The sequence below is a fragment of the Wyeomyia smithii genome, chromosome 3 (assembly GCF_029784165.1).
Source record: "Wyeomyia smithii strain HCP4-BCI-WySm-NY-G18 chromosome 3, ASM2978416v1, whole genome shotgun sequence".
NCBI lineage: Eukaryota > Metazoa > Arthropoda > Insecta > Diptera > Culicidae > Wyeomyia > Wyeomyia smithii.
The window spans coordinates 177,333,077-177,358,816 of NC_073696.1; the positions used below are offsets into that span (position 1 = coordinate 177,333,077).

Consider the following 25,740-nt stretch of genomic DNA (forward strand, 5'->3'; position numbering starts at 1 on the left):
ATTTTTTTTTACGGTTCAATAGGCTACGAATCCTTAAAAAACCTCAGCGCACAGCTAAACATTGGGAAAACCACTTTGAAAATTGGCAGAAAGGAGTTCAAAATGAAAAAGAAATTTTCGGAAGTTAAAAAAATCGACGCAACCGAACAAGAAATTCAATGCATTCCACTTAAAACAGCAAAAGACGGTGACTTTCTGATATCAGAACAGGAAGATTTCGATAATTTCTCAATTTTACCATGCTTATAAACAAGTTCCAATTATCAAGCGATTATCGCTATTCAAAATCATCTCAGAGCTTCCATAGAAATTAACACTAATGAAATCAACACAAAATTTGAACCGTGCGACATTGTCAAGTCACCGGAAATAGACAACGCATCGCAAGAAATATCTTATGAATTGAGGGATGATCACATGAACGATTTAGAAAAATTAGCCCTGGAAAACGTCATCAATAGAAACAGAAACTACCGCGTTGAATTTGAAAACGCCACACTCTAAACTCGTTAAATGGAGACTGCAACTAGCTGAATATGATTTTGATATAAAGCATCGCTCCGGCAAACAAAATGTCGCCGCAGATGCTCTGTCTAGAATTCAACCTGAAATCAATTTACATGAAAATGAATCCGACAATAGTTCAGTTGCGTTTATAATAATTCGATTTATTCTAACATAGGTTTGAAACCACGAGAAGTGTTTTTTGGATTGAGAAACAGCGAGGAACGATCCTTGGACCCGGCACAAAACATGGAACACAGCAGGGAAAATTTATGATGAGGCAATGTTAGCAGAAAACACAATCAAGAGACCTTCGATCCCACAATAGACGAAGAGAGCCAAAGCCTGTACTAGAACCAGATGAAATCGGCAACGGATAAAAAGTAAAACTAATCCCAGGTTCAAGCCATGTAAGGTCGCCGTTAATTTCAGAAAAATCTTCCAGGACCGAAACAGGAAAAAAATCATTAATCAAAACCTCGAAGACAACGCACAGTCTGGAATTTTGTTGCTTAATCATTAACACACTAAATTTTCTTTCATTTTAAATGATCGGCTTCGTAGTCTTACGTATTGGGCTGACGCACGGGCTTTCGTACGGCTTTCGTACGGACAGAAGTGACGCTGACTGACCTGACCAGGCATCCTGGATTAATAGCATTCAAGGACCGTGAGGCAAACATCATCAAATCACACCATATTCACTTACATACAATTCAATTAGAGACATTTCAAAGCTGTTTCGATAATTTAGAATACACTTTGGAATTTCTCGAACATAAGTGAATAAATTTGATTACACAGAACCAAAGAACGAGACGGAGGTTGTGCAAATAAACGATTACACAGTTATTATTAAGAACGCTCTCAATTCTGTTACGATAAACTCAGACGTATGCGGCTTAAGCACTAGGCAGATTACGGGAACATTAATGATCACAATTCAAAAATGCCCTCATCACACGGTACACAATACCGTAGGAGTGAAGGTCTTGTAGGTTTTGATAGATAAAATAAATTCATTCTAGTGGTAACCGCCAAGTAAATCAGTCTAGTATTTCCAAAAACCCAATTCTGTTCTTTTATTTAATTCATATATATAGCTGACACCGCTACCAGGTGCTAGGTATTCGATAGATGCTAGGTCAGCATTTCCTAGGGCCTATAGGGATGGGAAAACTATCGGTAACTACTGATAGTTATCAGTAAGAAAAAATATCATTAAGGGAACATTCATAAATGACGTAGCATTTGAGGGGGGAGGGGGGTTTGCAGTTTTGTGACGAAATGTGACGAGGGGGAGGGTGGGGGTTCAAGCCAAGCTACGTAGCAAATATGAAACTAAGAAAAAAATTTGGATTTTTTGTTATTTTTTATCACTGTTTTGTCTGCTTAGGGTCATTTTTATCCCTTCCTTGTCTTTTCTTGTTCATTAATGACTCAAGGTATGTTTTAGATAATAAAATTTGCCAAAAAAAATTAAGTGGGGGGGGGGGGGTTGTTATAAAGCTACGTAATTATCTAGAGGGGGGTCCTGACTTTGTGACGAAATGCAACGATGGGGGAGGAGGGGGTCAAAAAAACCTAAAAAAAAGCTACGTCATTTATGGTTGTTCCCTAACTATCAGTAAAGTTTTTCTCTTACTGATATTGGCAGATATTTTGTACGAGAAGTAGATACTCTACAGTCACATAATTTTGACATGGGCGCAACTAAGAAAAAATTTTAGGGGGGTTATTTTTTCTAACTTTTCATTGAAAAAATATCGATGAAATAACGATTGAAAAATATATCGATTAACGCTTAAAATGCTTTTTTAATTCAATATTGTGTAATAACGTATCATAACAAAAAAAAAAAAAAACAATACAATAAAGAAGATCATTCCAATCGGGATTGAATCTCCGAACTAATGGATTGAAGCGTCAACGCCAATCTCTTTCAGCAAAGCTGATTTAGTATTGAGTAGAACTAGATATGGTCGGTGTTAAGTCAGACCGGACCAAGGGACATTTTGATCATTTCGAGAAAAACGAGTTTGAAGTTTGTTGCTCTGGGAATTTTGAAGTTTTAATATTTTTGCGCAGTTTTGATGTTATAAGTTGGAGTAACTCTCTAACTGTATCATGCAATGTGACAATTAAAAAAAAGGAGTGCCGTGAGCTCAAAAAAAAAAGGTTTGTAACTGATTAAATGTACTTGGTCCACTCTGATTGAATCAAAGAAGAATCATTAATGACTTGGTCCATTATGACTGAACAATTGAACAAATAATTTTAGTCCATTGATCGTCTAACAGTCAAAAAGTCAAACTGTGTTTGTTTCAACAAATCAATGGTAGGAGCGGAATGTTTTAATGGTACAAAAATATGGTTAATTCACTCAATTAAGTTATTCGTAATCATCCACTTTCTCTGCAACTTTGGCCAAAATTGCCGTAGAATTGATAATGGACTCGATGGTTTCCTCGTGTTTTGGTACTGGAATTTCTGTCACGTTTGGATGTAGTGCTTCAAGGACAGCTTCATGAAAAGTTGGCTCAGGCTCTCCATTATTGATTAGAAAATAATATTGAATAGATATTGACAACATGGTTTACACACTTAAATGTCAATCGAGTCAGCTTCTTCTTGTATTAATATGAAAGGTCTTCTCCAAACAATCGCTTGTATTGCCTTTAGCTTCGTAATTTCATTACGGGCATAAATCTAATTAGCTTGCATAAAACAGTAACAAACATACACTTACCACTTATTTCAACCTCCTGAGGATATAATTCATTGGTAAAATCATCAAGTTTCAAGTCAGTATTACTACTGTAACTTGAACTTCTTTCTGAAATTGTGGAATGTTGTGTCACCCGCACAAGTGACTAACGTTTTTTATTTACGTGTTCAATCAGAGTGGACCATGTACATTTTCCTCATTTACTGGTAAAGTATACTTTTTTGACTAACGGGCAAAGAAGCATTCCGATAAGTTGCCTGATAGTGTTGAAATTTATCTATGTTGACTTCAAACCGATGCTGTAAATTCCGATAATTTCAACTTTTTTCTGCTTAACATATGGTTCACTTTGTCTGCACACTATAAGGCATGATATCAGGTCATGTTAGTGACAGCAATAAACGGTCCAAAAACACATTCAAAACCACGGCAGTGCGTGAAACTTCACAGATTCCGATGGGGGAGTGAGTGAAAGAGTTCTCTGATACAAAGAAATCCATAAAAACGCTTGAAAATTCTTCCGTTCGTTCGCTTTCATCAATAGCTGACCGAAGGCAGTCTCCTGGAAAATAAACACTTGGTCCATTCTGACTGAACACTGTAATCGCTTTTCATTAGTCATGCAGACAAAAATCATGCTGTTATTTCTGCTGTTTTAGAGATAAATAAAATCTGATTGTTGTGTGATGTAGCTTAAGAAAATCTTCATCCAATACTATCGTTAACTCGTTTTTTTCCAATTTTGCGACTTGGTCCGGTCTGACTTAACACCGACCATATGATAATCTATTCGCTTCTCTAGATATGATACTGAAAAGCTTCTCTCCGCAGGTTGAGAAGAAGTATGAAATGGACCTATGGGGCCGTTCATAAACCACGTGGTCATGTTTTGATCACTTTTTATACCCCCCGTACACCCCCGTGGTCTTTCGTGGTCTTTTGGCCAAACAAACCCCCCCCCCCTTGCGACTTTAACCACGCGGCCTTTTAATTTTTCAAGTGCCAAAATTTCACTTATTTATTGTTGAACTTTCAGTACATTCTATACAGTCGAATTCCTTTATAGCGACATCGCAAGGGACTGTCGTTAGAGCGAACTGTCGCAATAATACGCAGATACAAAGCAATATGTAGAACAGAAGGTACCGTTGAGAATGTCGTTATAAATTTAGCAATGTCGTTATAGAGAGATTCGACTGTACTATTGTCGCAATAAAGAATGACAAGTATGAGTTCTGGTATGCCGTTATAGAGGAAGGTCGTAATAGTGAAATGTCGCAATAAAACGAAGAATTTAAATTAATAAATTATAAGTCAGAAAAAATAACACGTGGTCATTTTGTTAATCCCCCCACCCCCGTGCGTGGTCTTTCGTGGTCTTTTGACAAACCCCCCGTCCCCCTCTTTATGACCACGTGGTTTAGGAACGGCCCCTATGTAGAATACAACCTTTCTGTGAAAAATTCTGAGTGGGGACTAGACAATTTCTTGTGTGAGATGGGAGCTCTTTTTGCGAAATTCAAAAGCTCTTATGTCCGAAAGCGAATTAATATAATTTTTGGCGATTGACTAATTTTTATCAAAATGAACAATACAGATTGGATTGGATTTCTCTAATGTAAACCTAAATCACCAAACATATGCAATATTGTCAACGAAAAACAATGTCGAGCGAAGCTGAATTAAGCAACGCTAACAACAAATGTAGGAAGCGTTGATAATTTGCTTAAAACTTAAATGCAAATTACTGATATTTAACTGATAGAAATCAGTAACGAGTTAGAAATTACTGATAGTTATCAGTAAGAATTTTTAATGATAGTTTCCATCACTATTAGGGCCAATGTTAGGTAGTGAGGCCTCTGTAACACTTTGTAAAAATCTGTCTGAAGTGAAGAGTAACCGAGTACGGTCTAATAAATAATTTTTAAAAAGCTAAATTAATTTGATGAACTTTTAAGTGGCGCAGTCGGCGCGGATTATTGACTTTGATTAAAAACCGCATTTAGTGCATCCGCGAGTGAACGTTGTGCGATTAGCGTTTCTAATCACGAACAAAATCCGCGAACCTTTTTGAGTTCCCGCGAAAGGATATCGTGGACACGGAGCAACATATAATATCGTAAGTAACTAATTGTCGTATACTAACTCTTTTGTACGGCATCGTTAATCATAAACAAACAAATTTCGAATTAAATCATTGACCCGCGCAAGTAACAAAAAGCAAAATGCAGCGTTGCAATTTTGATGCTCGTTACTCCAGCTGTTTCCAGTAGGAGCCCAAGTTGGCCATACATGTAAATACACACATAGAATTAAGTATTTCGGCAATTGCATTTGCCTAAAAAAGCGAATCGATTTTAATAAAGAATGAGATTAATTAATTAGCATTCCGCAGCCACTGGTCTACTCCAGTTCGTCTCACCGGAAAAGCTATAAGAACAAAGAGGTCTTATCATTGCGAACGGGTTGACTTTCGTCGACTCCGTCACCGCTATTAGAGGAACCTCCCGAAGTTCCACCGGTTGTTCTGCACCAAGATTTTATAATTTAAAAAGTTATTAAATGGCGACCGTTAGTGAAAAGCCTGCAATCACCGAATTGCAGAGAAGTCCGCGATGCCGCGTAAAATGAGATACCAGTACTAGTAAAACAGTAGAAGTGCAGAAGTTCGCGACCAAGAAATGAAAAGTGAAACAAAGTTATAACGAACCAAAGTGAAAGCTCAAATATACGACGATGGACACTTTAATCCAACAATGAACGACGGCATCGGTACATAGAACGTTGAGACAATAAATATTAGCGATGAAAAGAAAAAGAAAAAGGACAATGCGTAAGTGCGAAAAATGAAGGAAAAATCAATTACAAAAGTTTACATGGCAAATACACGCGATCTGAACAGTTAGAAGCAAAAACTATTTGAGACAATGAAAATTTTGCAGAAGCATAGTGATGCCATCGTGGCCCTTCGAACATTGTCCCATTCATTGCACTACATGAAGAACAATTGACGAAAGATAGGCATTCATTACTGTGCCAGAAGTGAAAACCGTTGTGTGAAAAACAGTAACTGAAATGTGCAATAACGAAATATAAAAAGTGTTGTAAGGGCAACTATCTCGCCCATTTAAGAGATAAACAGTGTCTAATAAACATAAAAAATCATTCCGCGTCGAACACTCGACAGAAACGGACGTGCAAAGTGGTCGTTCTATTACAATCCGGTCTGTGTGTACGAATAGCCAAACAAAAGAGTGTATTATTCAAGGCCATCAGTTGACAGTCGAGTCCGTGTCGCTGTGCTGAGTGATCTCACACCCGGCTCACTGCTGGTGGCTGTATTGGTGCTGCTGTACTGGTGCTGCTGGCTGCTTTGGGTGCAGCTTCGAACGATCGGACAACCACTGCTGGAAGGAAGAAGTAAAGAGGTACGTGTTCTTGTCGGCGCTAGTTCGCTAGTGCGCTACATTTAGCGCGATGGATATAGATCCCTCGCCTCCCGTGCCACCATCCCCGAACCCCCCTGACCCTGACCCTTCTGTTACCCCCTCCCCTGTTCATTCTCCAGTCCCCCCTCGCCCCAGGCTTTACCCGGACGGATCTCAACAGGGCAGCTATACTGTTTATTTTCGTCCAAAGGCAGGAGTGAATTCAAAGCGATTAAACATACTGCAAATTTCAAAAGACCTGACGAAGGGGTACAAGGCCGTGACCGAAATTTCCAAGGTCCGACCTAACAAGCTCCGTGTCGTGGTCAGTGATCTGGCACAGGCCAATGCTATCGCTTGCTCTGAGCTCTTCACACGCGAGTATCGCGTTTACATACCCGCACGAGACGTGGAGATCGACGGTGTCATAACCGATTCGAGTCTGTCTGTCGAGTGTATCCTAAAAAGCGCAACCGGTTGCTTCAAAAATACCGAAACACAGGCGAAGATTTTGGATTGTAAGCAATTGCGGTCCATGTCTCTCGTCGGCGGTAAAAAAGTTTACACTCCGTCAGACTCGTTTCGCGTTGCGTTTGCCGGATCTGCACTCCCTAGCCACGTCTCGATCGACCGGGTTCGTCTGCCTGTGCGATTGTATGTACCCCGTGTTATGAATTGCACCAATTGCAAGCAGTTAGGCCACACAGCCGCCTACTGCTGCAATGAGGCACGATGTAGCAAGTGTGGGGAGACTCATGCGGAAGATTCTTGCAGTGTTAATGCTGAAAAATGTATTCACTGTGGGGAAAACCAGCATGAGCTCTCCACATGCCCGGTGTACATGCAGCGCAGAGATAAAATCAAGCGGTCACTTAAGGAGCGTTCAAAGCGTTCTTACGCTGAGATGCTGAAGAAGACCGTGACCACTTCTACCATAACATCGAACCCCTTTGATCTGTTGCCCTCCGATGAAACCGATTCTGACGATTCATCAGCGGGAACATCTTATGCCAATCCTGGGGAGTCTAGGAAGAGGAAAAATGTTTCTTCTCCTAAACTTCCCCGTAAAGGTCCTAAGATTTCCCAAAGTGTAATGAAAAGTACGAACAAACCAAACAGTGCTGCGGAAAAACCGAAGCAAACTCCTCCTGGGCTTGCAAAGTTAAAGTCCCAGAAGGAGTTCCCAGCACTGCCAGGAACATCTAAAACCCCAGTTGTTCCTTTTGCACATCCAGTTGATGAAACAAACTCTGGATTAGTGAAATTTTCTGACATTGTGGACTGGATTTTTGAAAATTTCAATATACCCGATCCAATTAAAATTTTTCTTACAGCATTCCTCCCAACAGTTAGATCATTTTTGAAGCAGTTGACTGCCCAATGGCCCCTCCTTGCAGCGATTGTATCCTTCGATGCCTAATTCAACTGCGTATATGAAGGATTCTATCTCTGTCTTACAGTGGAATTGTAGAAGTATTTTACCAAAAATTGATTCGTTTAAAGTTTTGATAAATAAAAACAAATGCGATGCATTTTCCCTTTGTGAAACTTGGCTTACTTCAAATATTGATCTCAACTTCCATGATTTTAATATTATTCGCCTTGATCGAGACACCCCATATGGAGGAGTACTTTTAGGGATTAAAAAGTGCTATTCTTTCTATCGTATTAACCTCCCCTCGATTCCAGGCATCGAAGTTGTCGCATGTCAAATGACAATACAAGGTAAAGAGCTTTGTATTGCCTCAATATATATTCCTCCCAGAGCACAGGTTGGGCAACGGCTGCTCTTCGATTTAATAGAACTTCTTCCCTCGCCACGTTTGATTTTGGGAGACTTCAACTCTCATGGCGTGGCTTGGGGTTCCCCATACAATGATAACCGCTCCTCTTTAATCTATAACCTTTGCGATGACTTCGACATGACTATTTTAAACAACGGTGAAATGACACGTATCCCGAAACGTCCAGCGCGCCCAAGCGCTTTGGATCTATCCTTATGTTCGACGTCGCTACGGTTGGATTGCACATGGAAGGTAATCCTTGATCCTCACGGTAGCGACCATTTGCCTATTCTTATTTCAATTAATAACGGGTCGACTCGCATGCGACCAATTGACATTCCGTATGACCTCACACGGAATGTCGATTGGAAGTTATACGAGGAAATGATTTCAAAAGCGGTCGAGTCGATTCAACATCATCCACCACTTGAAGAATACAACCTCCTCGCGGGCTTGATTCTCGACGCCGCGTTGCAAGCCCAAACGAAGAAATATCCCGGCGTAACGATCAAAGAACGGCCTCCCACTCCGTGGTGGGACCAAGAGTGCTCCGATGTCTACACGCAAAGATCCGACGCGTTTAAGGCCTACCAGAAGGGAGGTATACCTGGCGACTATATACGGTATTCGGAGCTTAATACCAAGCTTAAAAGTTTGGCTAAAGCAAAGAAACGCGGATATTGGCGTCGGTTCGTGAACGAGACGTCGAGGGAGACATCGATGAGCACTCTTTGGAACACAGCCCGAAGAATGCGGAATCGCGTAACGGTCAACGAAAGCGAGGAGTCTTCAAGTCGGTGGATATTCGATTTTGCCAGGAAAGTATGTCCGGACTCTGTTCCTGAGCAAAACATTGTTCGCGATGCGTCTCCGGGCCACGACGCGATAGAATCACCTTTTACGATGGCAGAATTTTCAGTTGCCCTCCTGTCCTGTAACAATAACGCGCCTGGGTTAGATAGAATCAAATTCAACTTGTTGAAGAATCTATCCGGCAATGCCAAGAGGCGCTTGTTGAACTTGTTCAATAAGTTCCTGGAGCAAAACATTGTACCGCAGGATTGAAGGCAAGTGAAGGTGATCGCCATCCAAAAACCAGGGAAACCAGCTTCTGATCACAACTCTTATAGGCCGATTGCAATGCTATCCTGTATCCGGAAATTGATGGAAAAAATGATACTCCGTCGTTTAGACCATTGGGTCGAATCAAATGGTCTACTATCAGATACTCAATTTGGCTTCCGCCGTGCCAAAGGGACGAATGATTGTCTTGCGTTGCTTTCAACAGATATTCAGCTGGCGTATGCTCGCAAAGAACAAATGGCGTCTGCGTTTTTGGACATAAAGGGGGCTTTTGATTCCGTTTCTATTGACATTCTTTCGGGTAAACTTCACCGACAAGGATTTTCTCCAATTTTGAACAATTTTTTGCACAATTTGTTGTCCGAAAAGCACATGCATTTTACGCACGGCGATTTGGCAACTTTTCGCATTAGCTACATGGGTCTTCCCCAGGGCTCATGTTTAAGCCCCCTTCTTTACAACTTTTATGTAAATGACATCGACGAATGTCTGGCAAATTCATGCACGATAAGACAACTTGCAGACGACAGTGTAATCTCTGTTATAGGAGCCAAAGCTGCCGATTTGCAAGGACCATTGCAAGATACCTTGGACAATTTGTCTGCTTGGGCTTTACAGCTAGGTATCGAATTCTCTCCGGAGAAGACTGAGATAGTAGTTTTTTCTAGGAAGCATGAACCTGCTCAGCTTCAAACACAATTAATGGGTAAAACGATTTCTCAGGTTTTGGTACACAAATATCTTGGTGTCTGGTTCGACTCTAAAAGCACCTGGGGTTGTCACGTGAGGTATCTGATGAAAAAATGTCAACAAAGAGTGAATTTTCTTCGTACAATAACCGGACAATGGTGGGGAGCCCACCCAGGAGACCTTATAAGGCTTTACCAAACAACGATACTGTCTGTTATTGAGTACGGGTGTTTCTGCTTCCGCTCCGCAGCAAACACACATTTGATCAAACTGGAGCGAATACAATATCGTTGTTTGCGTATCGCCTTGGGTTGCATGCAGTCGACCCATACGATGAGTTTGGAGATCTTAGCTGGAGTACTACCATTGAAAAACCGCTTCTGGAGCCTGTCTTCTCGTATTCTAATCAAATGTGAGGTCATGAACCGTCCCGTGATTGAAAATTTTGGAAGGTTAATCGAACTTAATTCTCAAACCCGTTTTATGACATTGTATTTCCATCACATGTCCCAAAATATTAACCCTTCTTCGAATATTCCAAATCGTGTCGACTTATCAAATACTTCTGATTCTACTGTGTTTTTCGATACATCCATGATAGAAGAAACTCGTGGAATCCCGGATCATTTACGCGTGCAGCAGATCCCTAAAATTTTTTCCAATAAATATCGAAACATCAACTGCGACAATATGTACTACACTGACGGATCACTTCTTGATGGGTCCACTGGCTTCGGTATCTTCAATAACAATTTAACCGTCTCCCATAAGCTCGATAATCCTGCTTCTGTTTACGTCGCAGAATTAGCTGCAATTCAGTACACCCTAGGGATTATCGAAAAAATGCCCACGGACCATTATTTCATCTTTACGGACAGTCTCAGTTCCATTGAGGCTCTCCGATCGATGAAAGATGTTAAGCACTCTCCGTATTTCCTGGGGAAAATACGGGAACATCTGAGTGCTTTATCCGAAAAATCTACTCAGATTACCTTAGCGTGGGTCCCTTCTCACTGCTCGATACCGGGTAATGAGAAAGCGGACTCTTTGGCTAAGGTGGGCGCAACAAACGGTGATATTTATGTAAGACCAATTGCCTTTAATGAATTTTTCGCATTTGTACGTCAGAATACGATCATCAGTTGGCAAAATTCTTGGACCAAGGGGGAACTGGGAAGGTGGTTACATTCCATAATCCCCAAGGTATCGACGAACCCGTGGTTCAAGGGGTTGGATGTAGGTCGGGATTTCATTTGCGTGATGTCCCGGCTTATGTCCAATCACTATAGATTTGACGCGCATCTCCGTCGTGTTGGGCTCGGGGAGAGTGGTATCTGTGCCTGTGGTGAAGGTTATCACGACATAGAGCACGTTGTTTGGTCATGCCCTGTACACCGTGACGCCAGGTCTACATTAATAGCTTGCCTGCAGGCCGAAGGTAGGCAGCCGGCTGTTCCTGTTCGTGATGTCTTGGCGAGCCGTGACCTATCCTACATGTCCCTTATATACGTTTTCCTGAAATCCATCCACGCCCCAGTTTAGTCCTATCCCCTTCCGCCTACATCCAACCAAACGACAAGAACACGTTAAGACCCCGGATCCGGAAACAGCAATCAGACCCGCACGATACTCTCAAGGCCCGATGGAAACAACCCAATATGCCAGTCCGTAATATCTTGGCCCAGCAGCGGTACAAATTCAATATGCTGCTTACCTATGGCAATGAAAACCATCAAACAGCAAACCTGTGCTTTTAATGCAAAATATTCTAGCTTTAAGTTAGATTTAGTTTCAGCTCGTAGTCGGCAGCGAGGATAAAAAATTTGCTTTTAGTTATTAAGATACTTTAGAAAGTAAGTTACCAGATATAATTGGCGCCGTTAAACATTGAATTGTATTTGTGCCGTGTCAAATAAACTATAGATGAAGAAAAAAAAAACATAAAAAATGGTGATCACGAAGTGATAATGAATAACCAAGTGCAGTGCGGGACGACAGCGAAGAATAGAAAGTGTTCAACGACATTAAAAGAAAAATATATAAACTATTATTATTGTTTAAAACCAAAGATAAAAACAGCACCAATAAAGCAACAACAGCAGCAATAACAACATCACAGCCAACCAACCAACGAGCAAGCAACACTCCCCTCCAATCAACACAGCAACAGTGGGGAATTCGACAAGTACTAGACATACAACGCATACAGGAACTCGCCAGACGGCTAAAAACCACCAAAAGAAACCCGACAAGAAGGATACGGTACCACCAACGTCAGTGAGAGAATAAACAAAGTACAACAACAGAAGCAGAATTAGCCCCAATAACAATAGAAGTAGTAGCATCATTATACACAACAGCAACTACAACACCTATAGCAACATAATCAACAATATAATCAGCAACAAGCAGCAACATTAAGAAACAGCAACAACTATGATAAGTAGAATTTTTTTTGTACTAAATGACCAAGCAAAGACTATAAGAATTAGTCATTAGCAATAAAGAAATAGCAATATTTGAAGTAACAGCTTTTAAAATTTTACAAAAATACTATATGTGTTATTTAACTAAAATATTAAAATTTTACGATAAATCATTTAATTATTCATTCGAAAAGGGCAGTATGAGTAATAGACATTACTACGCCTATATAAGCAAAAAGTATAGCACAATTATAGCACGTACACAATCATATTAATAATATTTTTTTGAACTGTTTAAAAAAATACTATTTTCTATGACTTTTGCTTATAATAACAATTTGCTAGTTCAATAGCGTAACTCAGTTTCTGTTAAGAATTTGTACCATGAAAACACTTACACTTGTGCAAAGATTGTATTGAAGAAATTTTTTTTAATGCATTACAACTATTTTTAAAAATCATATTACCAAAAATTTCTCTAATACTTAGTAGAACAAAAATTTAACCTCGAATCCTACCCAACTTTACAAAATGGTTTTACACAACGAAACCCATTTTTCATAACTTATACCAGTAAAATAGTAAATAAACATTATAACAATACAACGATTCCTTTTTCCCGAATTAAATTTTCTTGATGTTTGGAAAATAACAAACAAAATGGGTCTCAGTGCGATACATAACGTACTATCGCAGCTTGAGAAAAATAAGGTGAACCCGATCGCAGTCGAAAACTCCAATGAATTAAAACAACTAGTTTATTCACTAGAAGAAGAAAAATTATTACGAATCATAAAAATTAATAAAACGTCCATAATAATGAGAGCAACAAAAGAAGCCTTTGAATTCATCATACTTTTCGGAAAAAGGTCAACCACACATAAAACGCTACATAGACATGCCTTAGAAATTATGCCAACTGTTCGGATAGAATCGAACCACTTTTTTGCAGCAGTGTTGATTTGCACAGCTCAAACTAGAAGAGAATTTATTTACAGAAGTTTAGTGTTATTTTTAGTTTCCGTTTTAAATATTTTTAAAAGCTTACAATAAATAGTTTCGCCTATATTTTCCTTCTTGCACGCCACAAGTTCCTCTACCAATTTGCGATCTTCCAAATTGCCTATCTCAGCGCACTGTTTTTGCCTGCTATTCGAATCCTGTTATAGTGCACTAATTAATCACTGGTTTTTATTTCAATTATTTCGGTTTACTTACGATCGTTTGTGTTTTTTTCTATTTTAATCTCTTCTTTTCAGGTTACATACAACAGGTGCTGCGGTCGCTGTGGGTAAGTACACGCGTTTGTTATTATGTGTCTTCTAATATTTTCTATCTACTTACAGGTGAATAAATCTTCGACTACTATTAACTATGTCTTCCGAACTACTTCTGCTTTGCAAACTAATGTGTTTTAATTTTAATTTGCACTAATAATTCGCAATATAAATTTGGAAATCTTAAAACTTTCTCACTCACTAATGAAAACTGGTTGCTTATCTTCCTCCCTATTGTTCAAATCTCGCTGTCAGGCAGCTGCCAATCTAGAGGGTACATTCCGTCTGGCCGTCGGCGCTTACACCGTCGGGCCGCACTGTGGGCGCAACATACCCCAGCCCGTAACATCCGGTGGGTCCTCAAGAAGTCTCGGATTTACCGTCACGTACCTCGAGCACCGCCAAGTTTGCTACTGCACGACGGAATACTCCTCCGGCCGTTCTGACGTTCGCTTGCCTGATCCGCCCGTCCGTTCCGCTAAACACCTGTTCAACGATACCTCTGGTCCAGCACTTCCGGTTTTTCCCGTCGACGATGAACACCAAATCGTTCACTTCCAACGGCTTCTGATCGTCGAACCACTTCGTCCGCTTGTTAATGGGCAAATATTCCTTGGTCCACCTTTCCCAAGTCCGGTTAGCTACGTCTTGGGACCGCTTGTAGGCATCTCGCAGGGCTTCTGCAGCATCGATGGAACTATCTACTCTCATGTCCGCTATTGTGACCGTTTCTCGGAGAAAATGGTTCGGGGTGATCGCTTCTTCATTGCCTGGCTCTTGAGGCATGTACGTCAACGGTCGAGAGTTGATTGCATCTTCCGTCTCCGCTAGAACCGTTAGCAGCACTTCATCCGTGAGGGTTCGTCCATCGTCCAACGCCTTCAAGCTTTCCTTCACTGACCGCACCATTCGCTCCCATATTCCGCCCATGTGCGGCGTTGCTGGTGAAGTGAAATGCCATGCTGTCGCTACACTACCTATAGCCTCTGCACATTCATAGTGGATTTTCCGCATCTCGTTGGCGGTACCTCGGAAGCACGTAGCATTGTCCGAGAAGATTTCTGCCGGTGCTCCGTGCGCTTTGCTGAACCTTCGGATGGCCATCATGCAGGATTGTGTAGTGAGTGTATGGACGACTTCGAGATGCACTGCGCGTATGGCAAGACAGGTGAAGACTGCGACCCACCTTTTTACCTTTTTCCGGCCAATGACGACTTCGATGGGACCCAAATAGTCTATGCCCACCGCACTAAATGGCCGAAGATAAGGCGTTGTTCGCTGTATCGGAAGCGGACTCATCCGCGGAGCAACTGGTAGACATCGATGCACTTTGCACCAAGTGCACTGTCGCGTTATCTGAGAAATCGCACTTCGGATATTTGGGATCCAGAATCGCTGGCGAAGCTCGTTTACCACGGTCTCCTTATTAGCGTGTCCGAAGTTCGCATGATAAAATTGAATCAATTTCCCGGTCAGCCCATGCTTCCGCGGTAAGATGATGGGAAATCTCTTATCGAACGGTATGTCAGTCGACGTTTCCATTCGACCGCCCATTCGCAGAACACCGTCCTGATCCAGGATTGGTGTGAGCTTGTAGATGCTACTGGATTTACCTATCTTTTCGGGTTCCTGTCCCGGCTTTAGTTCAAGGTTCGTCATCAGTACACTCATTTCGTCTGGAAACTCATCGAACTGCGCTTGTTTCCACAGAACGATCTCGGCCTTCGCTAATTCCTCCTGGCTAAGGGGTTTTTGGACCGAAGAACGCCGAGCTTTGATCAGCTGCAGTTGCTTCTCTGTCGCCTCCGTCGTGATGATCGGTACGCTATTTTTCCTGCGAAAGCAGTTGCTTATGAAGCGCAATGCGTATGCTGTTCCCCTTAACAACGTAGTCCACCGGGAACATCTTTTGTCTGTGATCACTTCGTGAAACATTACAGATCCTCTTGCTTCCTCGATCGTATCATCAATCTGCGTGTCGGTAATCGGCCATTGATCTTTTGACTGGTACAGGAAAGAAGGGCCAGTGAACCATTCACTATCGCTTTGCAGAATCGGGTCTCGACTCCATTTGGTCAAAACATCGGCTATGTTGAGCTTTGTTGAGATCCACCGCCAATCTGGTGCCCGTGTCAGCTCCAGAATTTCTCCGATCCTAAATGCGACAAATTGTTTGAATTTGTGCTGATCCGAGCGGATCCAACTGCCCACGGTTCTGGAGTCTGTCCAGAAATAACACTGGTCGATTTTGAGAGTGTGCGTTGTGAAGATAGTTTCACTCAACCGTGCACCCAAGACAGCGGCCATCAGCTCCAGCCGGGGGATCGATTGGCGTTTCAGCGGGGCTACCTTGGACCGAGACATGACCAGACTGCACCGCACCACTCTTTCGACTACGACACGCAAGAACGCGACACATCCGTATGCATGTTCGCTGGCATCGGTGAAGACATGCAGTTCAATCGATTCGACCTTAGAAGATAAAACGTCTCCGAGATAGCAACGGGGGACGCGAATGTTCTCTACGTCCGACAACAAGCCTATCCAACGCTTCCACATGTCCCAGCAGTCGCTCCTAATCTCTTCGTCCCAGTCACAGCCGCTTCGCCATAGATGTTGGACAAGGATCTTCCCGTGAATGGTGAATGGTGAAAGCATGCCCAGCGGATCGAAAAAGCTCATGACGCAGCTGAGTACTGTTCGTTTAGTAGGTCGTTTGTCTCCATGCAAATAAGGAAGAAGCTCGAAAACCGATTAAAACGGACATCAGAGGTACAAGCATGTCTGGTCCCTTCAGCAATTTGGAATTGAGGGACACCCCGTGTACTGCAGCTGCAGCATCCCAAATGAGCCGTACCTTCTCAGGTTTTTTTGGGTTCCGGACAACGTTTAAGGGAAGATACCACACTTTACCGGTTTCCGTGTTGGCGAGTTCTTCCGCCGTTGCCACGTGAGCGTACCCCTTCTCCAGGTACTCTTCGATTTGTCGGTGGACGTTTTGACGTAGTTTCAAGTCCTTCAGCAGCCTCTTCTCCAGCTGCTTCATCCTTTTCAAGGCCATCGGATAGCTGTCGGGAAACGTCGGATCATCTGTGTTCCAAAGAAGTCCAGTCTCGAAGCGATCCCCGATTCGTTTGGTGGTTAGCTCTAATATCTTCCGCGCTCTTTCGTCTTTAACAGATTCTCGCGGCACGCTTACCACTGATTCCTCCAACGCGTAGTGGGATTTAAGGAGGTCGTACAGGGTTTCGTTGGTGACGTCTTGATGCACACCTAGGTAGGCTCCACTCGCTTCCGCAGTATTTGTTTGCCTCGGGCCGTAAACTGTCCAGCCGAGTTTACATCGCACTGCAATCGGATCCGCTACTGAACCAATCTTCGCCTCAATCGGGGCGAACGTGTGGATGTTGTTCAACCCGATTAGTATTTCCGGCCGTCCGTTGTACGACGGGATAGGTAGTCCGCGCATGTAGGCGTACTGGTCCAAAAGTTCTTCAGCATCCAGTTTTTGTTGTGGCAGCATCAATTTCCCAACTGTACGCACGGTTTTCAGTAAAAGCTTTTCATCCGCATCTAACGCCGACACCCAGAGGTTCAGCCGCCGGGACTCTTTCTCCACTCGTGCGATATCGGCAGTCCATTTAATCGTGAGCTTCTCCGCGACGCCGACAGCTCCCAGCCGGTCCACCAAGCTTTTCTCCACTAGCGTAACTGATGCTCCCTCGTCTAGGAACGCCAAAACTGTAACGGTCCGTTCGCCGCAATGAAGGTTCACGGGAATCATCCGGAAAAACGTTACATTGTCGGCCCGAATATGAGCGCTCACTACGCCTTGCACCGGATGTAGGAGAGGATTGTGGGCTTCTCTGCACTCACCGACGTTGCATCGCAGTTTAAACTTGCACTGGGCAGTTCCGTGATCGTTGAGGCACACCTGGCAAAGCTTGAAACGATCAACTATCCTCTTCCTATCAACATACAGCAGCTTCTTGAAGTCTTCACAGTACCGTAATCGATGATCCGTGCGCTCACACACCCTGCATGGCTTTTGCTTCTTCCGCTCTTCGTTGCCGGCCCCACTCGTGTACTCGCCATGGTTGTAGACCGCACCTTTCTCCTTGACTCTTCCTTTTCCTAGCTGAACTTCCGCAACGGGTTTGCTCAGCGGCTTGTAGTCCAGGCACACGTTTGCTGCGCAGGCCTCCGCAACAATTTCCGAAATAAAATTGGTGAAGGTCCGTAGTGTCACCCGCTTTTTGCCACGTTTGTAGCGCACCCACTCACGCTTGTCGTTGTCGGGAAGTTTATCAACTAAGTCCTGAATCAGTAGTGGATTCACCATATGCTGCTTCAGCTCAGCTGCTTCCAGATGCTCGCAAAGCTGCTCCACTGCGGTCCCAAAGGGAACGAAGCTGGCCAGTTTTCCCGCCTTCGGCGGCTCTAACTTCCGAACCTTCTCAAGATGGCATTGCAGAAGTTGTTCCGGCCGACCGTACAAAATGCGCAACTTCTCGACGACTTTTGGGACCGATTGCGGGAGAAGTAATTGTCCACGTACCATTTCCAAGGCTGGACCCTTCAAGCATTCTTGAAGTCGAACTAGGTTCTCAACATCGCTGAATCCGCACGCTTCGTTGGAAGCTTGGAACGAACTGTAAAACAGCGGCCATTCCTCCGGTTTTCCTGAGAAAGTGGGAAGTTTCTTAGTGACCCCACTTCTCGCCGCCAGGTGAGCTTTAGTCGGCCCCGATCGCTGCTGCCCCCGCCTATTTCGGTTCGTTTGGTCTGTTTTGTCCTTCGGCTTGATCTTTTCAGGCTTTTCTTCCTCTGCATCTTCGCCGTTTTCGTCTTCTTCTTCTTCACTGGAACTTTCGTCTTCACTGGAGGCATCTTCTTCGTCGTTTTCGTTTTGCTCGGTGGACTGTTGTTTTCCAAAGGCTTTCGGTATCTTCAACGGATTTCCGGAACTGCTTGGTATTGGAACGACCGAAGACAACGATTCGACCATTTTCCCAGCCGCATTCAGCTTTTGCATCTCTTCGTCTAGGCTTGCCATCTCGTTCCGGAACTCCTCATGTCGTTCTTTCATTCGCCGAACCTGCATCCTTCTCTCCATTAAAACTCGTTCCTGGCGAGCATATTCCTCTTCTTCTTCCTCCTCACGAAGTTGCTGTTCGAGCAACAGTCGCTTCTGTTCCAGAGCTCGCTTAATCTCCCTTTCTTTCCTCTTTAGCACCGCCTCCGCTTCCATTTCTTGTTCCAGCCGTTTTCGATTTTCCTCCATCTCCTTCAGCTGTTGTTCCACGGATTTGGCGATTTCGGGATTTTTCTTACCGCTACCCTTGCCCCTTTTGATTTCCTTCTCCTTCCTGTATTTCAGAGCAAGTGCTTTGCAGGACTCAGCCGTGCAGAACCACCTTTTATCCAACTTAGTCTCGTCGACAATACCCACACAGCGGTTGTGGTACCAAGATTCGCAGCCGTCGCACCCAACCATCCCCTCATTGGATGTCGAAATCTCGCCGCATGCTGCGCACGGTGTTTGCGTGAGGTCCAGACCTGGCTCGGCAGATTCACTCATGGTGATTTGAAAGACTTCTGATCCGTTTCTCTTTTTATTTATTTTTGAGACAACAATAACAGGAATATTTTTGAGACAACAATAACAGGAATACTTCCGCGCGCAACCGTGAGCGCCTGAGGGCAACCGTGAGTGTCGCTGTGCTTATAGTTAAATTGAAAAGGTATACATGGTGTGGCATGATCGTTTGGATGTTTACATTTCGTAAGCCACCGGTCGTTCGACGACTTACAACTAGAACGCAAGGTTATTGTTTTAAACGATTCATAATGAGGATGTTTTGTCATTTATCGGTTTGGCCAACGATTAATAATAAGGAATGCTCTAGAATGCTATGTTATTGCAAGGTGTTTTCTGCGTGTTAAGTAAACCCTGTAGCAAGCTAATGTTCCAGTTTACTTTTTATGCCAACGTGACGAAACATTGGGTAATTTTCTTGGGGTGTTGCGTCACACTTCTGATATCAACCAAAAGAGGGATAGTAACGCACCACACAGCCTATGAAAGGAAACTGGGTGGTAAAATAATAGGCTGTGTTTACTAAAACCCAATAATAGATACCCAATAGCATGCTCAACCTAAATATATAAAATTATTTAACTTCACAGTGTTACAAAAACTCAATAAAAAGTCGTTTATAACTAATCTTTTATAAACAATACAAAATAACGTTTAAACAACATGCAAATTAACCAGTCAAATAAATTCAAAATCATTTTTTAGCTATGCAACAACTGATCAGAAAGGTCGACTATCCAGACAATTGTTACTAACACACATATCAATTTCAATTTCATCCAAGTCGAAGTGCACATGACTGGAAATGAGATTTGCAATATCTACCAAAATAAAATGTAGATTTATGAATAAAAAAAAAATTTCAGCGTATAATATAAGAAATATATTAAATCCTTAACACTAATTATATAGAGCATTCATAAATAACATCTAGAATTTTAAACTGTCTCATCAACCCTACATTAATCAAATTACAATTCATTAAAGAGCACATAAAAATCTTATCCTCACAATCAAAATCAAAAATCACAATCAAAACATAAACAGAATCTTTTCATAACAAACACAATCAAATTATAATAACACCACAAAAACCAAATTACGACCAACAGAAAAACATCCTTTTTTAAGCATCATTATACACAAATATTTGCAAGAAAAAAAAAGTGTTATTTAATTATTTACATTATATGAATATCAAAATTTGTGAGAAGCAAAAGGAGACAGACGTTTAGTTTCTAGAGTAATTTCATTGTCATAATCTTAATCTCGTAAAGAGGGATTGTTGAGTGTAATGCAACGATTGGTGCTCGATTCATACAGCACGCAAAATGCAAGTATTTCGGCAATTGCATTTGCCTATAAAAGCGAATCGATTTTAATAAAGAATGAGATTAATTAATTAGCATTCCGCAGTCACTGGTCTACTCCAGTTCGTCTCACCGGAAAAGCTATAAGAACAAAGAGGTCTTATCATTGCGAACGGGTTGACTTTCGTCGACTCCGTCACCGCTATTAGAGAAACCTCCCGTAGTTCCGCCGGTTGTTCCGCACCAAAATTTTATAATTTGAAAGTTATTAAGATTAACTCTAAGACGAGATAAGACGAGTAATAGCTTCCTCGAAAAAAAAAAATAAAAGCATTACTTCGATTCATTATTTAACAGTGAAGTGTAGTTTATGTAGAAGTGATGAGCAAGTGAATCTTGAAAAAGCGTGAAAGAATTTTCAATCTTTGAACAAATTCAATCAAAACGAATAATATTCGATAATAATGGCCCAATATGACGGCAACCGCGATCTCGCAGCAGCAGAAAACGAGATGCTGCGGGCTCGATTAGTTGAACAGAATCAACAAATACAGCAACTCATGCTGCAAAACAACGAGCAGGAACGACCGCTCGACCGAAGCACGCAGGAAAATTCGATGCAGACACACCAAATTCTGAGGGATCTGCCATGTTTCACCGGGGACACAGTGAAGCTAAACAGCTTTTATAAAAGCCATCGACAATATTATGCCGCTATTTAGACAAGTAGAAGGTACACCTGTCTACACTGTCTGGATGTAGGCGATAAGATCAAAAATTATAGCAGAGGCCGATTCAGTCTTAGAACTGTACGGCACCGAAGCAAATTGGGAAGATATAAAAAACACACTAATAACCCACTTCAGCGATAAGAGAGACGAAGCCTTTCTTACAAAAGCACTTTTCAGAGTGAAACAAACCGGTACCGCAGAAGAACTATACGGCACTGTTTCTCATTACCTTTCATTACTGCTTAATTTAATGCATCTTAATGAACAAAATGCAGATGTGATAGCAGCCAAGAAAACGTTCTTTCAAGAGCTAGGCTTAAAAGTTTTCCTAGCAGAATTAGTAGAGCCCCCTGGGCATATTTTCAGAGCACAATCACCTAAAACCCTTAGAGAAGCTTTGAGAATATGTCTAGATGAAATAAATTTTACTTCACAAAGAAATTACAACCGTGCGATTCCTCAACCAGGACCCTCAAAACAAACTCCTCCACTACCACCCAGAAAACTTCGTATGTAACAACAATTTCCAAAATTCCATCAGCAACAACCGTTCCCAGATTTCCACAATTTTTAAAATTCCAACAATAACCGTTTCCCAGATTTCCGCAACAATTTCCAAAATACCAACAGCAATCGTTTTCTGAATTTCCACAACAACAATTCTCGAAATTCCAACAACAACAACCATTTACTAGATTTCCACAACAGACATTCCCAAGATTCCAACAACAACCATTTTCTAGATTCCCACAGCAAAATCAATTCCAACCAAACCCGAATAACTAAAATGTGTTCGCCCCAAGACCAAGCTTCGAACAAAAACCAACACCAATGGAAGTAGACCACTGTATACGATCTAGAAATATTAATTACATGAAACGACCTAGCTTCCACATGAGAGAATTTTGCTCCAAAACCATTTTTTAAAAACCCACTACCACTAACCCAACCAAGACCACTTCCAAGAATTTTCTTATCAACATCACCTCCAGAACCGCTTAAAACCGCGGATGTTGACCAGAATAGATCAGTACGCTCAAAACTTGTAAACTACATGAATCGACCCCAGCCTTCACAAACCAATTTATCTCAAAGAAAACCATTCGGCCAAAGAACTCAATTCACACCCTCTACTCGAATAAATGAAATCAGAAATATGAAAGAAACTTACCCCGAATCGTGGAAAAATAAGACATGTTTTTCTTATCCCCAAGATTATCATTACTACCCTGAAAGTCAATCATACTATCAGGACAACCATGTTGAAAACCCGAAATAGATGAACAACCAGAATCATCATCTGCAAAAAAATCAAATGGAAATCCAAGAATGTGACGATAGCCCAAATTTTCAACTGACAGTAAGCCATCAATTTCCCGGGATAAACCTAAAGAAATATATCCCATTCATAAAGTTACCAACATGTCAAGGGTTTGAACTTAAACTCTTGATTGATACTGGCGCAAATAAAAATTATTTATCCCCTAATTTAATTAACAAATCTTCTAAACTACCAGCACCTACAATAATTTCAAACATATAAGGAAAACACGTTAGGTCAAACAGAAAAAAGTTTTAAATTCCACGTATTTGATTTTCTTACATTTTTCCACGGCCTGATTGGATATGAAACTCTTCAAGAACTTGGAGCAAATATCGATGCAACAGATAACACCCTCACAATTTTGGGAACTAAATTTCAAATGCAAAAGAAATACCCAGAAGTATTTTCCAAAACAATCGCAGAAAAGTCCATTTGTCACACATAAATACCAGAATCCGAACCCACTGGTGAATTTTTATTAGAAGAAGATTTCGAAGTCTCATCTAAATTGCACATATGCGCTGGTCTTTACCAAGCCAACAATCACAAAGCCGTAGTTGCTCTACGCAACCATTCACCAACGTGCCAGACTATTTCACTTGATTATCCATTTGAAATATCTCTAAAAAATTTCGAATCCAGTGGAAAACGAGCTTAATAATATTGAGATACACACAATAACGATCGTTTCCAAAATCTAATCAATCAAATTCGGCTAGAACATTTGAATGACGAAGAGAAAATCGAGTTTTTTTCCTGTGTGGACTCATCACTGCGACCAGAGATTAGATCTATTGTGATATTGCCGAGGTGTTTTCTGTACTCCGCACTTTATATTATTGGCGGTATCACTATTGAAGTAAGTGATACGCTTATCATTCATATCCGTGCTTGTGTGTAAGTTTTACCTGTCCGTTTCAAGCTTACTACTCAACTATAACGAGCCTCTGTCCATCCTAACAATAGCGCCTAATTACAATTCCCTGGAGAGAACTTTCATACGTTACTCACCCCAGTTTTATTATAATAGGGAATTATTTTTGTTAGAAGGAGAGTCAACAGAGGTACTGTAGAATTCAGATTAAAAAAAGGGTACTAGGTAAGAAGCCTGAGAATAAACCCATGCTAAAGTACTTTGACAACCAAATGGCCTGATTCTACTATGATTCGAACCCACGACCACCCGCTTACCAAAGCGAACTCTGTAACCTTGCGGCTACGGAGCTCCCCGAAAACCAAGTTACTCTCCGTCATCAAAGAAAATCAAGATGCTTTCCACTTTGACAATGAGCCACTCAGCGCAACCAATGTAGTCAAACATAAAATTAGAACAAAAGAGGAAATACCAGTATACCAAAAAAGTTACAGGTATCTCCACTGCCATAGAGAAGAAGTCTGCAAACAAATTCAGAAAATGCTCGACGAAAACGTTATTCGGCCATCAACAACCCGTTTGGAATTCACCCATCTGGGTTGTTCCAAGGAAGATTGATGCTACCGAAGTTCAAAAATGGCGAATTATCGTCGACTACTACTAGAATTACTGAGCCTTTGACGCAATGCCTTAGAAAGGACGAAAAGGTAAAACATACACCGGAGTTCCTTAAAGCCTTTTATGAGTGCAAAGAAATATTGAACAGTAGCGCTATTCTACAACATCAAGACTTCAACTGCCCTTTGATATTAACAACAGACGCATCTTATTATGCTATTGGACTCAGAATTTTCAAGAATTTTATGGATCCGAAACGTATAAATTGTATTCTCTGTCCGAAAAATATATTAAACTCCCTCCAGATGGTTTATAAAAACTATTTCTTTTATTCTCGAGTTGAAACATTCAAAATAGTAATTTCAAAAAATTACTAATCGATCCTGAAACATCAGAGAAACAGAATGAAACCATAAAAGATACACGCTCAAGAGCTCATAGAAACAGTGAAGTTGCAATCAGTAAAAGATACTTTTTCCCAAATATGAAGAAAAAAATTAGAAAACATTCTTCTATGCGAAAACTGTAAATCAGCAGAATACGAAAGGCATCCTTCTCTAGTCTAGTCTAGTCTACACTAACACAGCCAGTACTTGAATCCTTGTAAAATAAAACTAGCAAAAACACCAATTCCCAAAAAACCCCTAGACATCACCCATATTGACTTCTTTATCTGCAACCCAACCATCTTTTGGACTGCCGTTGATAAATTATCGAAATGTAGAATATTTATTCCAATTAAATCCAGGTCATTCCCCGACATTCGTTCAGGGTTAACAAAATTAATCTACCAAAACTATCAAACAAAAGCGAAGTCAATGGCACTGTCGAGAGGTTTAACTCAACAGTGAGCGAAATATTCAGATGTATACGAGAAAAACTTAACTTACTTAAACATAACCAAAAAGAAATTTTTAGAACAAGTGTCGCTCTTTATAACAACACTATACATTCTTCAACAAACTAAAAACCCAAGAAAATATTTTTCGGATTCAAGGAAGATAAAACAAGATCACAAAACACAGAGTAATTTATAGAACAGAAAAGAAATCAAACGTATAACGGAGCAACATTAGCCCTGCGGAAGAAGCAGAACAAAGATTTAGAGTTTCATAACAGGAACAAAGAGAGCGACTCCCTTTTTGAGCTCGAGGGCGTCGTCTACGTATTCAGGCAAGGCATCAAAAGCAAAACCAAGGACAAATTCAAAAGACACAAGGTAACAAGCAATCAAAGGCAAACCATTACCGATCGATCAAATGGGAAGGAAGATACATAAAACCACACTAAGGCGTAAACGGACATGAACCTTCGATTCGGTAAACATTACATTCCACCCAATAAAGCAGGCCTGTCCAACC

General features: G+C 41.4%; 2 protein-coding genes across 3 annotated transcripts in view; both read right to left on the reverse strand.

The window, feature by feature from the left end:
- LOC129732496 (golgin-84) overlaps nt 1-25,740 on the reverse strand; it is a 95,933-nt gene that overhangs the window by 18,722 nt on the left and 51,471 nt on the right. The window lies entirely within an intron of this gene.
- On the reverse strand, nt 13,254-16,605 carry LOC129732493 (uncharacterized). 2 transcript variants are annotated; one of them, XM_055693417.1, is made up of 2 exons: nt 13,991-16,605; nt 13,254-13,931 (listed from the first exon to the last, which is right to left on the reverse strand). In XM_055693417.1, exon 1 carries the CDS (start codon nt 16,603-16,605, stop codon nt 14,284-14,286), a length of 2,322 nt encoding a protein of 773 aa, XP_055549392.1. In that variant the 3' UTR covers nt 13,254-13,931; nt 13,991-14,283. The 2 variants fall into 2 exon arrangements, with proteins under 2 accessions (XP_055549392.1, XP_055549393.1); XM_055693418.1 differs by having other exon boundaries at nt 13,254-13,806; nt 13,865-16,605.

Bases quoted from the DNA above. Each gene is read 5' to 3' on its own strand.
- LOC129732493 (XM_055693417.1), bottom strand. From the start codon at position 16,605: ATGAGCTTTTTCGATCCGCTGGGCATGCTTTCACCATTCACCATTCAC.